Source organism: Acipenser ruthenus, chromosome 16 (assembly GCF_902713425.1).
Source record: "Acipenser ruthenus chromosome 16, fAciRut3.2 maternal haplotype, whole genome shotgun sequence".
Taxonomy (NCBI): domain Eukaryota; kingdom Metazoa; phylum Chordata; class Actinopteri; order Acipenseriformes; family Acipenseridae; genus Acipenser; species Acipenser ruthenus.
The window spans coordinates 2,899,456-2,913,400 of record NC_081204.1 but is presented as its reverse complement, the minus strand read 5'-3'; the positions used below and the strand labels follow the sequence as shown (position 1 = coordinate 2,913,400).

Genomic DNA, 13,945 nt, shown 5'->3' with positions numbered 1-13,945 from the left:
TTTTTAATTAGAAAATTGTGCATATAATTAAAGAAGAAAATTAGAACTCTTCAAAGAAAAAAACACAAAACGCACACAAGAACAAAAACGGCCTTGTCTTGCCAGTGTAATGGTAAACAGACAGTAGAGTACACTGAGCTCCTTAAACTATCTATCCAGAGCTTCATCCCAGCAGACGTCCTGGGGATATGAAATAGCTGTTTCATGTGTCACACTTGTGCTGAATTTTGAAACAACAGCCAATGGGGTTTAACTGAGCCTAATGAATCCCTTGCGAGCAGGTTAAGAAAAGTGCTCAGAGGGTGATGTGTCACTCAACTCAGTCTAATTGGGCTGCTGGAACCCTTTTGTGTGATGCACACAGCGGTGTTCAGTTAGAGGAAAAGGAGAATTTGACAAAGTACATCTCCGTGGATGTCAGGGGCGCGATGCATTCAAAGGCTGTGCTCCCTGCTCTTGTTAACATGGGCTCCAGAAAGAAGAACAAATCTGTCGGACTACCTTTGGACAACTACGTCTCTTATATTCACTGCTACAGTGTAGGTCCTTTTCCTGTTTCATTTGGCCACTGCCTAGAACTGTACTGGTATTTGTGTTTTCTTATATTAACTTTCTAGACAAAAGATTATCATTTGCCTTTTTCATGTAATAGAGATTTGTGGTGTTTTTTGGCAGGCTAATACTGTTTTTAATGTAAGAATATGTTAATACAGTCTTTTTAAAATGATGTAGCAAATTCAGGACAACAGGCTTGTTGATGTTAATTGTTGTCTGTAGAAAGTTTATTTTATTTGAATGTTGAATCCATCTAAATTAATACCTTAATTTCGTGAAACAAACCCAAAGTGAACAGAATCGGTGAATTATATTAGATGCCAAGTCTTTCATTCGAAAACCTCACACAGAATCACACAGAGATTTACAATTTTAATATATCTGTAATATATTACAGCTCCAAACATTTTTTGTTTTTAAAGAAATTGTTAGACCTATTTTTTATATTCTGTGTGTAACGCTGGAATGTGGCCTAAATGTTAGACAACATTTATGATTGAATTTGTTTTCTTGTTAGTAAGAGAATATGTGTATTCTTTTAAAAAGCAGCCTTTGAAGAATACATGTGATTAAGGCCAGGAGACACGTTGCTAGTGTTAAATTGTTCTTGCATGTTTCTCAGAAATGTATTTTAGAATGTTAGGACTTATGTATTGATACCCAATAACTAGTTCAAGTTGATAATGGACCAGTGTTATCCTCGGAATAGTGCTTTAGTGAATGTTGATTTATTGTTTTAAATAGAAGTCTCAAATGATGTCAAGGAGGTGTCAAACCACAGTCCACAGTTAAAATGCCAACTACCGTGTTCTACATAGCCGTGTCACCAGTTATAAATGACATCTACACAACCTAAAAACAAACCGGTATGGTAAATGGTCTCTGTGATACGTTTGTAGGTCAGTATACATTTGAGAAATACTTTTAAAACATTTTTCTTGCATTTCTTCTCTTACATTTTGAAGATATGGTAGTGGAAACCATGTTGGGTGTAGGGGTGTGATATGAAATATGTTACATAATGTGTGTGAATACTGGATCAGTTTATGAACGTATTTAACAGACATAACGTCAAGGACAGCCAAAGCACATTCAGTAGCAGTACAGGCAGTTCAGAGTTTTCAGAATACAAAGCCACCAGTTCTGTCAGAATTCTGCTCGCTTTTTTGTTTCCTTTGATTTGCATGGACAATCATAATTGATACAGGTAACTCATAAACAAGGTTGGGGTGTGCTGTTCTTGTCTAGGACTGTAAATATAAAAGCATTGAGTAAAGCATTGAAGACCCTGAATATTATTATCCTTTATTCATTTGTGATGTGGACAGCAGTGTAGTGAGGCTAAGACCACCACTGTTTGTTTCACACAGATCCCTTGCATTAGTGTACAAATCAGAACGATGACCCATTAAGCTACATAGTCCCTGGTGATTGAGTTAGGTGAAAATTTGCATGGGTCGTCACTGAATAATAATGAGTCAGACACGCCACACAGGCACGCTTATTTTATTTAACACAAGTGCTGCCACTAGGGTACAAGTAATGGTAGCTCTAGTGCCAGATTTAATAAAGAAAACAAAACAAAGCTAACAGTAAAGGTTTGCCACACAAGGTGAGCGCTAGCCTCATTAAAAGAGACATCATGCTCCAGGAACCTACTACACTACGACAACCCTCTCTGTACTGTTTGGGATGAACATACCTTAAACTAACCTACTGCTGTTGCTGAAGTCCCAGCCTCTCGGCTACTCTGGGTCGTTGCCACAGTCCTGGTTGCAGTTAACGGGTTTCATAGTAGTTAATCCTGCGGAGCGGATGCTGTCCTCCTCAATGTCAACAAAGAGCCCCTTTGTGTAGCATGGCGGTACAGTCCAGCAGGTTGCCTAGCAACATGTCTCTTGTAAGGCATCCCAGCAACACACATCCATGCAAGAACCAGAGACAGAGCTCCCTGTCACAGAAGTATTAAAACAAGCAGCCAGCTTATTCTGCGATGCTGAACTAACTCGGAGGAGCTCGATAAATGTAGGATCCAAGGTCTCTTGAAAGTAGAGCTTTGCCCTTTGAGTGACAAGGCATTTGCAGCATCTAGGTGTGCTTTTATATTAAACAAGATTTTTAGTATTACTCTTAAAAGGAAAGTCAAATTCAAATTTTCTGCACATCTCTCGTGCTGTTGCACTGGGTATCTATAGGGACGTGCCTCTTTAGTCTACTAGCTATATTTGATGTGATTTATGAAATGTGAGCAGACCGATTTATTACAAATCATTGTTATCTTTCCAAATTGTTATAGTTGTTTACTGTAAATTATTTATTGAGCATACCACATACTGTCAAAAACAACCTGCAAAAACATTGCTTTGCACGGACTGAATATATATTCATAAATATTAAGATTGCCATGCTTCGGTTGCTGATTCCTTTGAAACTGCTTTAACATGCATTTGAACTTGTTTATCTCAGGCATTCCACAGATAGACAGCTGCTTCTCTATCTGTTTTTACAGGATGTGGCCAGTATGAGAATATGTATATATATACGGTTGCATTGCTGCTGTAGTTCCACCAACACATTAAAAACTCCCCTTTTCAGAAACCGTCTCATCCCCTCATTCCACATCTCACCCAGTTCTTCACAGATCTCTATAGGAAGATTGTGCATTCTGTGTTTCCTCAGTGAAGGCACTACAGCCTGACATATACAGTTCAGAGAGTAACAAGAATACTGTCACAGTGTTTCCCTGTTATGGCAGTGATATATAGTTAGAAGCTGTCCTGTATCACACAACCCATTGTTTTGAAATGGTTCTGGTATTTATATTTTCCTGTTGCCATCATTGCAGGCTGGTCTCCGGACGCTGCATGATATTGGGCCTGAGATTCGACGAGCAATATCATGTGACCTGCAAGATGAAGATGTTATAGATGTTAATCCTGAGGAAGACGAGGATATCTATAGGGTAATTCCTGCTCAGGCTAGCCCTGCTTGGCGGAACTTTGACTGTCTGAAAGTTACAGTGCAGGGGGCTCGATTCTATAAATTTTTGGGCACTGTAGTAATAACGTCTTGGAGAATTATAAGTTAATGCTATAACATTCATTAACAGATTTTTTTGTCATTTAAAGGTGTGCTTTTTCACGAACATCAAAACGTCTCATTTATTGAATTGTGTGCACAGTAAAATGTTGATTGAGATGAGATTTAAATGAAAAAAGCCGTGCCCTCACTCTTAGAAAGAGGACTTGCAGTATAACATGAATTATTTTGTGTTAATGACTGGAGCTCTTTGTGTTCCAGAGAAATGGTGGCCTCTTTGGCAACCATGTGACTCATGTCAATGGCAGTGGCAGCAGAGGGAACTCCGCACAACAGACCAACGCCACACAGCGCCCTCTGCAGGTCAAGACACCAGCGTTTGATACTGAGAGGCGGACTCTGTCCAGCAAAACTGAGAACTCCCTGTCTCATAACCATCACAACCACAACTCGGTCTCAAAGACATCACCAAACTCCACCAATGCCAACCTCAACAATGCCAACATGTCCCTCATTCCTAATGGAAAACACCATGGCCATCGGAGCCACGAACATCACTCCGCCAACGGTTACCCTTCCCACGGGCCATACTTCAAGGGAGATCTGTATGAAAAGCACAGAAAAACCAGTGGCAAAAGGTAACTGAAGTATTTTAATGCAAACGAAAGAACATCCGAGGGAAATAGAAAATCTATAAACATTCAGATACATAACTGCCTGGTTTCACAGAACTAATTTATCTTATAGGTAAGGTATTCCAAGATTACTCCTTATCAGACTATGTAAGCTGATTCAGTATTAATAGTTGTATTGATGTTTTGAGTGCTTGTTTACTTACGTGAAACCCTTGTTTGTTAATGGTGAGAATTTTTTTTTTTTTTTTAAGGTAAATCTCACTTTTGAGAATCTTTTTGTTTAGCCTAGACATGATGAATAAACAGATAACTGAATTTGATAGAGAAACTGCCAATGAGAAAAATGATGGGACTGCGTTCCTCATCGCTTCCTCACTGGCTATCAGAACCATCTGTTTACAACAACCTGCCTGCCTCTGCAGGATCACTTTGTGACTGTTGTTACTTGCCTGTCTTACTGCATTCTTTCTGACACTTCAGTAGTGCTAAAGCGTAAGGTTGTTTTCTGATATGGTATGTTTTCTAATAATGATAAAAAGTTGACACCTGTTTATTGGATCATCTGGTTTTGTGGTTTATGACTCGCAAGCATGTTCCTTTACTAAAGGGGGTTACATTATCCAAGCAATAATGAACTGAGTAACTAACATGGATTTTTCAAAGACTGTATGGCTTCAGTGTTAAAAAAAAGTAGTGGGAAATTCACAAAACTGTTTACTCCCTTGCACTACATTTTAAAAAGAGAAAACAACTGTTAATGTTTTTTTCTGCTTCCAGAAAAATGTTATGACAATACATGACAATTGGGAGTAAATTGCTTTCCATTAAAAAAATATAGCATTACACGTCCCCACGTGTTGCTACAAGTTTAAAATGTCCGCTCTAGTGCACTGATAGTGTAAGGATTATTGCCCACATCGTCAAACGGGTAACACAGCAATAACGATCCATGTTTGTTTTTTCAATCGCTTTTCCTGCAGTGATTTAGAGGACAGATCTCAAACCCCAGTGCACTAGAGCGGACATTTTGAAAAGAGCTTTGAAACAGACTTCTAACCAGTTCTAAGTGTAAAAAGTTGTCAGGATGTTAACAATGAAAAGAAAAATTAGTTACGTTATTTAAACAGTTGTAGCAACAATGTGGGGACGTGTAACACTATTTTACGGAACCCCGCTACTTACTTTTTAAAAGGCACAGGCCATGTAGAATCCCTTCCCTATATTTTGTATAGGTTTTCTCAGAACAAACACACATTTTTAAATATCTGCTTCTAGTATTTTCCTCTCATTTAGAATGTTTAAAGTTTAAAGGAGATGCTCACTCATTGGGTAATAATTAAAAGATGAGGAAGCCTGTTAAAAATGCCTTATTACAAAAACATGAAGCAAAGCTTTTCCTCACTAGACCTCATCTACACAGTTATTGGTCACCAATCAATGACAATCAAACAGCAGCTCCTCCAAATGTGTAGTTTAACATAAAACCTGTTGACCTAACCTTTTGTGTTATGTAATAATGACGCTTCTTCAGGGTTATTTACATGAAAACTGTTGACAAAAAAGAGTAACAAGCTGAAGGAAATGACTTGGGAAACCTCAATATCTGCACACCCCTATATCTCTTATGATATAAAGTGACAACTAGAATCCTGTTCCCAAGGGTTTATGAGATAAACAAGTTGACACGGCTCCAATAACAAGACATAAAAAAGACATAAAGACTTTCGACCCGCACGACTTCAACCTTCCCATTCCATGTCCCATATCAGTTTTCTTATTCCTGCATCCATGCATGTTAATCCAACATTAAAAATACATATGTGTCATATACTGTATCTACTGCATAGTACTGTATACTGTATATGGTGCATTTGACCTTCTGTACTCATTTTCATTTCTTGATTACCTAACCAAAATACTTTCTCTCAATCATTTCTATGCCTGCTTGGATAGGACCCACTACTATGAAACATATATTAGGTATGTCCACTGTAGAACACGTCTCTAGACTCTGTATATATTTTTGTGTATGATCATTGGTGGCAGTTATCCAGAAATACATCAGCACTGGTAGGTGGCTTGATAGATCACATGTGTACTCTTTCCTGGACAGTTTTGACACAAACCTAACTCCTATATTATTATTTTACCACGTAAAGAAAAAGGGTCATTTTCTACAGTAAATACAGCATAAAACAAAACTGAAGGTTTATGAATCAAAGTCTAAAAAGCTTTGAGTTTAGAATGTTGCTGTATGTTTATTACAATTTGGTTGATACTGAGACAGGAAAGAGGATAACATGATATTGTAACCCTTACTGTACCTAACGTTACGTGACTGCATGCTTGAATTGTTTGCATAGCAAATACACAATATAATGTAGAAACCTAGTGATAAACTAACTAGTATCTAAATAGAATAGTAATTGATACAGGACTGTAATGGTTTTGTTTCTAAATAAGCTATAAAAAGCAAAGTATATAAGCAAAACAAGCTGACCGAACACAAATCCACTTTTTCAAGAAACCTGGTTCCAGAGGCCAGGAGACCTAGTTTGAAGCAACTTTGCTGTATGAAACCCCAAGTCTTCTCTGGTGTGCCGTGCAGTGGCCTGAAACCAAGTTCCAAGCCACAAAGTGTTCCCTCAGCTTTAGTTCAATGTAATTGCTTACCTGAAGTGTACGCTCTCTGCATGTAAGCATGTGGCTGTGCAATGAAGAAGACAGCTGAGCGATGTGCTTGTGCCCCTGTAGGTCCGACTCTGGGGACGGCCGCTTACCCACTATCCGGCGTGGAGAGCCTCCGATGGATGAGCACTACCAGGAGGATCGCTACTCCGGAGAGCAGGAGTATTACAGCGGGGAGGAGTGTTACGAAGAAGACAGCATGCATTCAGGAGATGGGTGATTGACTCTTTAATGAACCCAGACAGTTAGTAAGTGTGAGTTTCTACTGTCTTATCAATAACCTCCCTGCATGCATCTTCCTATTCCAGGGGATCATATAAGGAATACCACGAGAGATTTCACAACAGTGACCTTGACTATGAAACCCCTAAAGGCTACCATCACCCTTACGGATACTACGATGAGCAGGATCAGCAGAGCTATCACGACTCACGGCGTTCTCCGAAGAGACGGCTGCTCCCTCCCACGCCCCAAGGTGAGTCAGGGATGTGGAACCCTTTTTATCTTGGATCCTCCCACTGTTCTAAACAGTATAGCCAACCTCATCTTCTGTGGAACTACCAAAGTTCAGACTGACACATTGCACAACTGGCTATAAAGATTTTACATCTTTGAAGATAAGGACCACAGCAACAACAGTCACAACCACAAACTTAGACTTTTAAAGCGACACACATGTACTGTACATAATAATGAGCACTGTACATAATAAAACAATACTAATAAAACTGAGATACAGAGCTGGGTAGTTGCAAAGAGCAAACTATATAAATAAGAATCTGAGTCCCAAATACCTTTTGGGATTGAGTTCCTGAGCCTAGGCGTATAGGGTTTAGGTTATAGAGTCTTACTCTGTGCTGTACCAATAATCCAAGATCACTTGCAAAAGGAAAGTGCCACAGTGTGTTCATGTGCTGATCCTTTGCACTGAGGAGAAGCAAGTCTAAACCCATTGCTGCCTTCATAAATGGTTCTAAAATTGTGCACAGTGATTTTCTGTAACTTTGAATCTTCTATAAAAAGGCAGATTAATCTGAGTGGCACTAATCCAGTTGCGACACAGTAATGTTTCATGTGTACTGTACTTCTTTCCATTTTAAATGCACCTATCATATGTAGCAACCCACTGAGTGGAAAAGCTAGTCCAGATTCAAAATAACTGTAGTCTGCATTAAATTAGAATGAAAAAATAAACCGAAAAAAGTGCTTTAAAATGGCAAAAAGGGAAGACTATTTTAAGCAACCCTTCGATGGTAAAGGCAGGCTGTTTCGGATCTTGAAATTCATTATAGGAAACTGACACCTCACTTTAAAAACAAAACCTCTATGATAGTGTAAAGATTATAGAACCTTGCATGCTAGCCTTCGAGAATCCCAGTTTAGGAAAAGGGAGCAATCGGTCAACAGGTAAGAGAAAGTACTGGGTCTTCAGACGTTACTCAAATGGAGCGTGTGAAGTAGAATCCAGTTGTTGAGCGTGACGTGAGTTTGAAAGGAACCGCTTTTACTAGGCACAGCTCTGTTAACAGCTGCATGTGCCGTTGAAACCATTTTCATTGTCGAGTATGTTGCGTTTTGTTTTACTTTTCAGCGAACCGGAGGCCATCCTTTAACTTTGAGTGTCTGCGTAGACAATGCAGCCAAGATGAAATCCCGCTGACTCCTGCGTTCCACCAGCGCACCGCCCTCCCGCTGCATTTAATGCAACACCAGGTAGCGCAGCCTCTCCTGTGAACTGAGTCAATGTCACTGATTCAATTGCAGAGCTGAAACGTGCTGCTACCTACTGCTTGTGACTCTCATATCAGACACGTAGTGGACATGTCACGCTTTAGAGAAGAAGGGTATTGTGTGCTCTGTTTGTAGGATTAGTTTTCAACGTTACGGAACTAGTACTGATTGTATTTTGAGCAAAGGATTTCTGTTCCATTTCTTGTGTATTTTAGTCATTAGTGTTTAAGTATGAATTCAGTGTGTTTGTATCTGTCTATGTCCATGATTTGTAGAGGTTCTAGTTTTCTGTCTCTAATTAATGTCCTAGATTGATTGTTTTCTACTGCAGAACAAAGTGTGATTGATATGGAATTAGATGGTCAGCGAGTCTCGGCTTCCTTAGTAAAAGAAAGACTTTGGTTCGTGGTTTATTTCTGTTTTTGCTGCAAATTAGTTTGTTCAAGTATAATGCTCAGGAGTAAAATTCTCAAGTGTAATTCAAAATTCATAAAACTTCAAATTGAGTACCGTAGTAAAATATCTGATGTACGGTTTAAAATGGAAAATTTAATATTCTAGTTGTACTATAACTTTAAAATATACAATTCCAGGGATGACAGCAATGACACTGAAATAGTCCACTGTGCTGTAATGCCATGTTGACTGGGATATTTAACTGAGGGGGCATTTGCAACACAACTATTAAGGGAAAGTGAAAAAGTGGGCATTATAAAATGTATGATGTATAATACTTGTGTTTGGTGTGAAATAGGTGATGGCTGTAGCAGGACTAGATTCTAACAGAGCTCAAAGGCTCTCGCCCACACGGTCAACTCGCTCTTGGGCGACCCCGCCAGCCACTCCCATCAGCAAGGAGCGCCCTCCCTACTACACCCCTCTCATCCGCGTGGACAGACCCCACCGCAGAGACCATGTCAACGGCAGCCTTGCATCACTGCACATGAGCTCCTGGTACACAGATGACCCTGATTATCCCTACAAGGCATACACGCCTGCACACTTAAAGATCCCTTCTGAGTTTCGACATAAATACCATGAAAAGAGAGGGAGCGCAGCCAGTTTGGTTGAGGCGGTAGGTGGAATTCTATAAAGCAATTAATCATTATATTGTATTGTATTACTTGTACTGTAACACTTGAAATGTATTTGCTTACGATTGTAAGTCGCCCTGGATAAGGGTGTCTGCTAAGAAATAAATAATAATAAAATAATAATAATCAAAATATATATTTCTACTGTAGAGGTTTTATGACTTTGGAAAGAAAATTGGTCCAAATTATTAAATCTGCAACAGTTCATGACTTTTTTGTTGGATAATTTCTATTGAGTTGATATTTGCAGACTGTTAATTTTAAGCTGAATTTACTGTCAGACAGTGTAATTCTAATTTAGAAACCATGTTACGTAGCTGTTAGATTGAAATTTTGTTGGGGTACCAATCTGGATAATTGTAATAAATAAATTATAATAAAGTATAATTCTTCTCCTTTCAGGTATTAATATCTAAAGGACTGGGAAGGTACGCGAAAGACCCAAAGTTTGTCTCGGCCACAAAGCATGAGATTGCGGACGCTTGCGACATGACAATAGACGAGATGGAAAGCGCAGCGAGCAATCTTCTCAATGGCAACGTGACGACTCCCGCCAATGGGGAAGTGTTCCCCATTTTCAGCAGGTGGGACTATGAGCTTCACGACTTAGGTGCTGGCTACAGCGACGAAGAACCAGACTCTGTGAAGTACGAGGAGGATTTAGCAGACGAAATGATATGCATTACGACATTATAGCATTTGCTAAAGGGAAAAATACACGGATTGGGTAACAAACAAAAGAAGTGCCTTGCTGGAATATTTTAAGTCACTAGCTGGATCAACAGGCGATTTGGGAAAGTTTGATTGACGCAGCCAGTTGAAGCCATAGAGTGCTTTGGAACCAGGTGTCTCTTTTGATTGGGGAGAACAGACTTCCTAATAGTTACGCTCTGAACTCTAGAGGGGAGCCTGCTTTGGTAAGGTACATCCCCACGTGGGGTCAACAGAAGCATGACTGCACCTTTTAAGGAAATTATTACAGGGCCAGGAGAGCTGAGGCATTAGGAAAAGGCTACCTACTGAAGAAATAGAAAACATACATGCATTCTAGCAGGTGAGGTGTGTCACTGGTGATGACAATCAAATAGAGAGTGTCATTACCTCAGCCACTTTGTAATACGTTAGCATATCAAGAAAATACATTTCCATTGCAAAAAGACAACAGCATATCCACTGTATGTGTCCAGATATAACCTGAATCTTGAAATTCTTCTAATACTCTTCTACATTTTTTTTTCAAATTGTTATTTCAATGGCACCATCGACATTAGTTTTCAGTCACTAAATGATACCAGTTTACACAAACCAATATCACTTTTATTTATTGTATTGTAAAGCTATTTAGAGATTTAGTCTGTTTCTATGACCATCATAATAAATGCATTACACACTGGGAAATAAATAAATAAATAAATAAAATAATATATATAAGGCATTCATAATGCACTTGCAGCCAGGTTAATGTTGAATTTTAGCCTATGTTGTTTAATATTTCATAGTAGATATATTACTGTACTGTACAATTGTTATATATATATATATATATATATATATATATATATATATATATATATATATATATATATATATATTAAAAAAAAAACACTTTATAAAGAGATGTTCTATATTTTATGGTACTGTATTTGAAAAACAGCAGCAATATGGTTCTTAATTATTATCATTCTTATCAAATAGATTGATGTTATTTTATTAGGAACATAGACTACTATAGTATAACAGCCTTTTCTTTTTGCTAAGATGCATTTTTAAGAATACGTTTTAAGTCGATGTGAATATATGTTTACACAGGATATGCAAAGACTTGTTTTCAGCAACCAGAATAGCTTGTTCTTTTTGCAACGCCCTAATGTTTTCAAAAAATTAAACAAAGTAAAACGATTATGATTCTGTTTTTAAAAAACAGAAATAAGATTTCCTTTCATTGTAATGTTTATCTCACTATAAAATAAAACAAAAGCAAAATGAGGATGCTGCTGATTTTAAAAGCCAAAAAATGGCATTTCCTTTTAACAGCATATGAAAAATGTTGCAATGCTCTGTATGCTTGTGGTCATTTTTTGCATATCCTGTGCAAAACAATTGCACTGATTGGTTAAAGTCTCAACTAATCTGGTGTATTGATGAGGCTGCTTGATCAGACAGATAAAGTGAAGCAAAAGTAACATCGTTTACAGGGATTGAAATGTTTGACAGAAATACCTTAAAAGTAATCACACTTCTCTGCTTTACTTTTTATAATTGTCATGTAGCAATGCTTTCGAGGGTCTATTTCAAATTGCCTTTACAAATAAATAGTTGATAAAAAACCTAATTATACTTAAAATGGATTCTTCTGGAGCCAAACGGATCCAAGTTATAAAATGTTATTATATACAGGAAATTGCATTGGGGTCATGATCATGCACAATATACCTTCCTTATCTTCATTGTGGACCTCTACATAAAGACTTGTACTTCCCCTGTTTACCAGCCCTTCTAGTGGTGCTTGGCCAGTGGCTGCAGGATATCTGAATGTTCTTGTTTTTGATTGTTCTAGCCATTGTCAATGATCTCATATAAAAAGTCAATGTTCTGTTCGTCAGTCTTGAAAAAGCATTGCTACTGTACAACACTGCTGCACCCTATAGGATGACATTGAATTAGCATTGCATCCCGGCACACACGTTCACTTCCTGTCAGTAGGTACTGTCGTTTATACAGTATATGAACTTTAATGTAGATATTTTAAAACTGTAGGGGTGTTTAAACTGTAGTTTCAGTAAAATGTCTAGTTTTTATTGGATTCATTAGCTGGATTTATTCAAATACTTGGGCAATGGCATACCGTAGTATGGTATTTTGAGATCAAATCCTTCAAACCCTGTAAAATGTGAGATGATAATAAGCAGTAAAACAATAGTACCCCCGTATCTCCATGTTACAATGTTCTTAATAGTACCTCTGGAAGAGAAGACAGAAACATATCAGTGTTTTAAATAACTATTTCAAATGTGGCATTTTACACTGTTAAGGTATTTTAACTATAGTTCCCTCGACAGAACAATCTGGACACAAACCATGTTTGTTTACAATCTGGAAAAAAAATGACATGAAAAGTTTTTATTCATAAGAAAAAAACAAAAATTTGATTTAATATGAAACCATGCTTTTAAATTCCTGACTGGTGTAGTGAAATACCTTAAAAGTATTTAACAATGGATGTGCATACAGAAAGGGCTCTTCAACTGTTCATGTGAAAATGTGTTCTGGTCAATTTTATCTTGTGGAGATCCGTTTCAAACACAGGCATATTGTACTGTACGTAGCAAGTACTGGTATCATCGAATCTAATATGCATTCTTTTTTGAAAAGTTCTTGTAAATTGTGTTGATAACTAAAGACTAAACCAAGTTACTTTTACCTCATGTCAGGGATTCCTGAAAACTGAATTGTTTTAATTCTATACCAATGGTATTTAAATCTTAGCACACAGCTGTCTGTCATTGCACAAGTAAACGTATAGTGATATTGTTTCTTACTTTCTTTTATATGAAATTCCAATCTTTGTGTAATAAGGTGAGCTAATTTGTACTTTCCTGTGACTGTATGTATGGTATAGTGAGATCTATATTTGTATTTTAATGCCACCTTATGATGCTTGGGTATGTAATAAACTCACCAAGCACTGGAGTTTATTTCTCTCATTAAACCAGTTTGCAAGTAAAGGAATAAAACAAAACAAAATAATCTTGAAAAGTAATGTATGAGAGTTTACAAAAACACAGCGATTTCATCATTTTTAATAGCAGTTTTCAATTAAATATGTATTTAAATATTGTATGGATAAAAAATAATATTAAGGTGAAAATAATAATCTGTGGCAATGTACATGGTTGAAAATACTACTTGTGCTCTTTAAAGTTTGTATTCAAGGCCCCCCCCCCCCCTCCCCCTTTATTTCTTAAACAACACTACAGTAGCAGCATATACTGTATAGTACCTGGTGTTTCTTGATTTTGTATCATTAGTGATCTGTAAAGTATTTCTTTGAATTCTGTCCTGGATCAAACTGTGAGATGACATCCTAAGAATTCCAATAAACACAAACTGGATTTTTAAATTCAGCATGACACCGGACACACAACAGTCAATAATGCTACATAGATTATTATTATTATTATTATTATTATTTATTTCTTAGCA

At 37.5% G+C, this 13,945-nt stretch overlaps 1 protein-coding gene across 16 annotated transcripts in view; it reads left to right on the top strand.

Annotated features, from left to right (window-relative positions):
• LOC117412172 (voltage-dependent L-type calcium channel subunit alpha-1D-like) overlaps nt 1-13,911 on the top strand; it is a 96,687-nt gene extending 82,776 nt beyond the window's left edge. For 13 of the 16 annotated variants that reach the window (XM_058988412.1, XM_058988418.1, XM_058988415.1 and 10 more), the window contains 8 exons: nt 3,401-3,517; nt 3,856-4,232; nt 6,183-6,209; nt 6,984-7,133; nt 7,226-7,392; nt 8,509-8,630; nt 9,403-9,723; nt 10,145-13,911. In XM_058988412.1, the coding sequence (XP_058844395.1) occupies nt 3,401-3,517; nt 3,856-4,232; nt 6,183-6,209; nt 6,984-7,133; nt 7,226-7,392; nt 8,509-8,630; nt 9,403-9,723; nt 10,145-10,438 (1,575 nt within the window). In that variant the 3' untranslated portion in view covers nt 10,439-13,911. The remainder of the gene's footprint in view (nt 1-3,400; nt 3,518-3,855; nt 4,233-6,182; nt 6,210-6,983; nt 7,134-7,225; nt 7,393-8,508; nt 8,631-9,402; nt 9,724-10,144) is intronic. The other 3 variants (XM_058988404.1, XM_058988409.1, XM_058988413.1) reach the window with 1 other exon arrangement.
• The last annotated feature ends 34 nt before the right edge of the window (nt 13,912-13,945 follow it).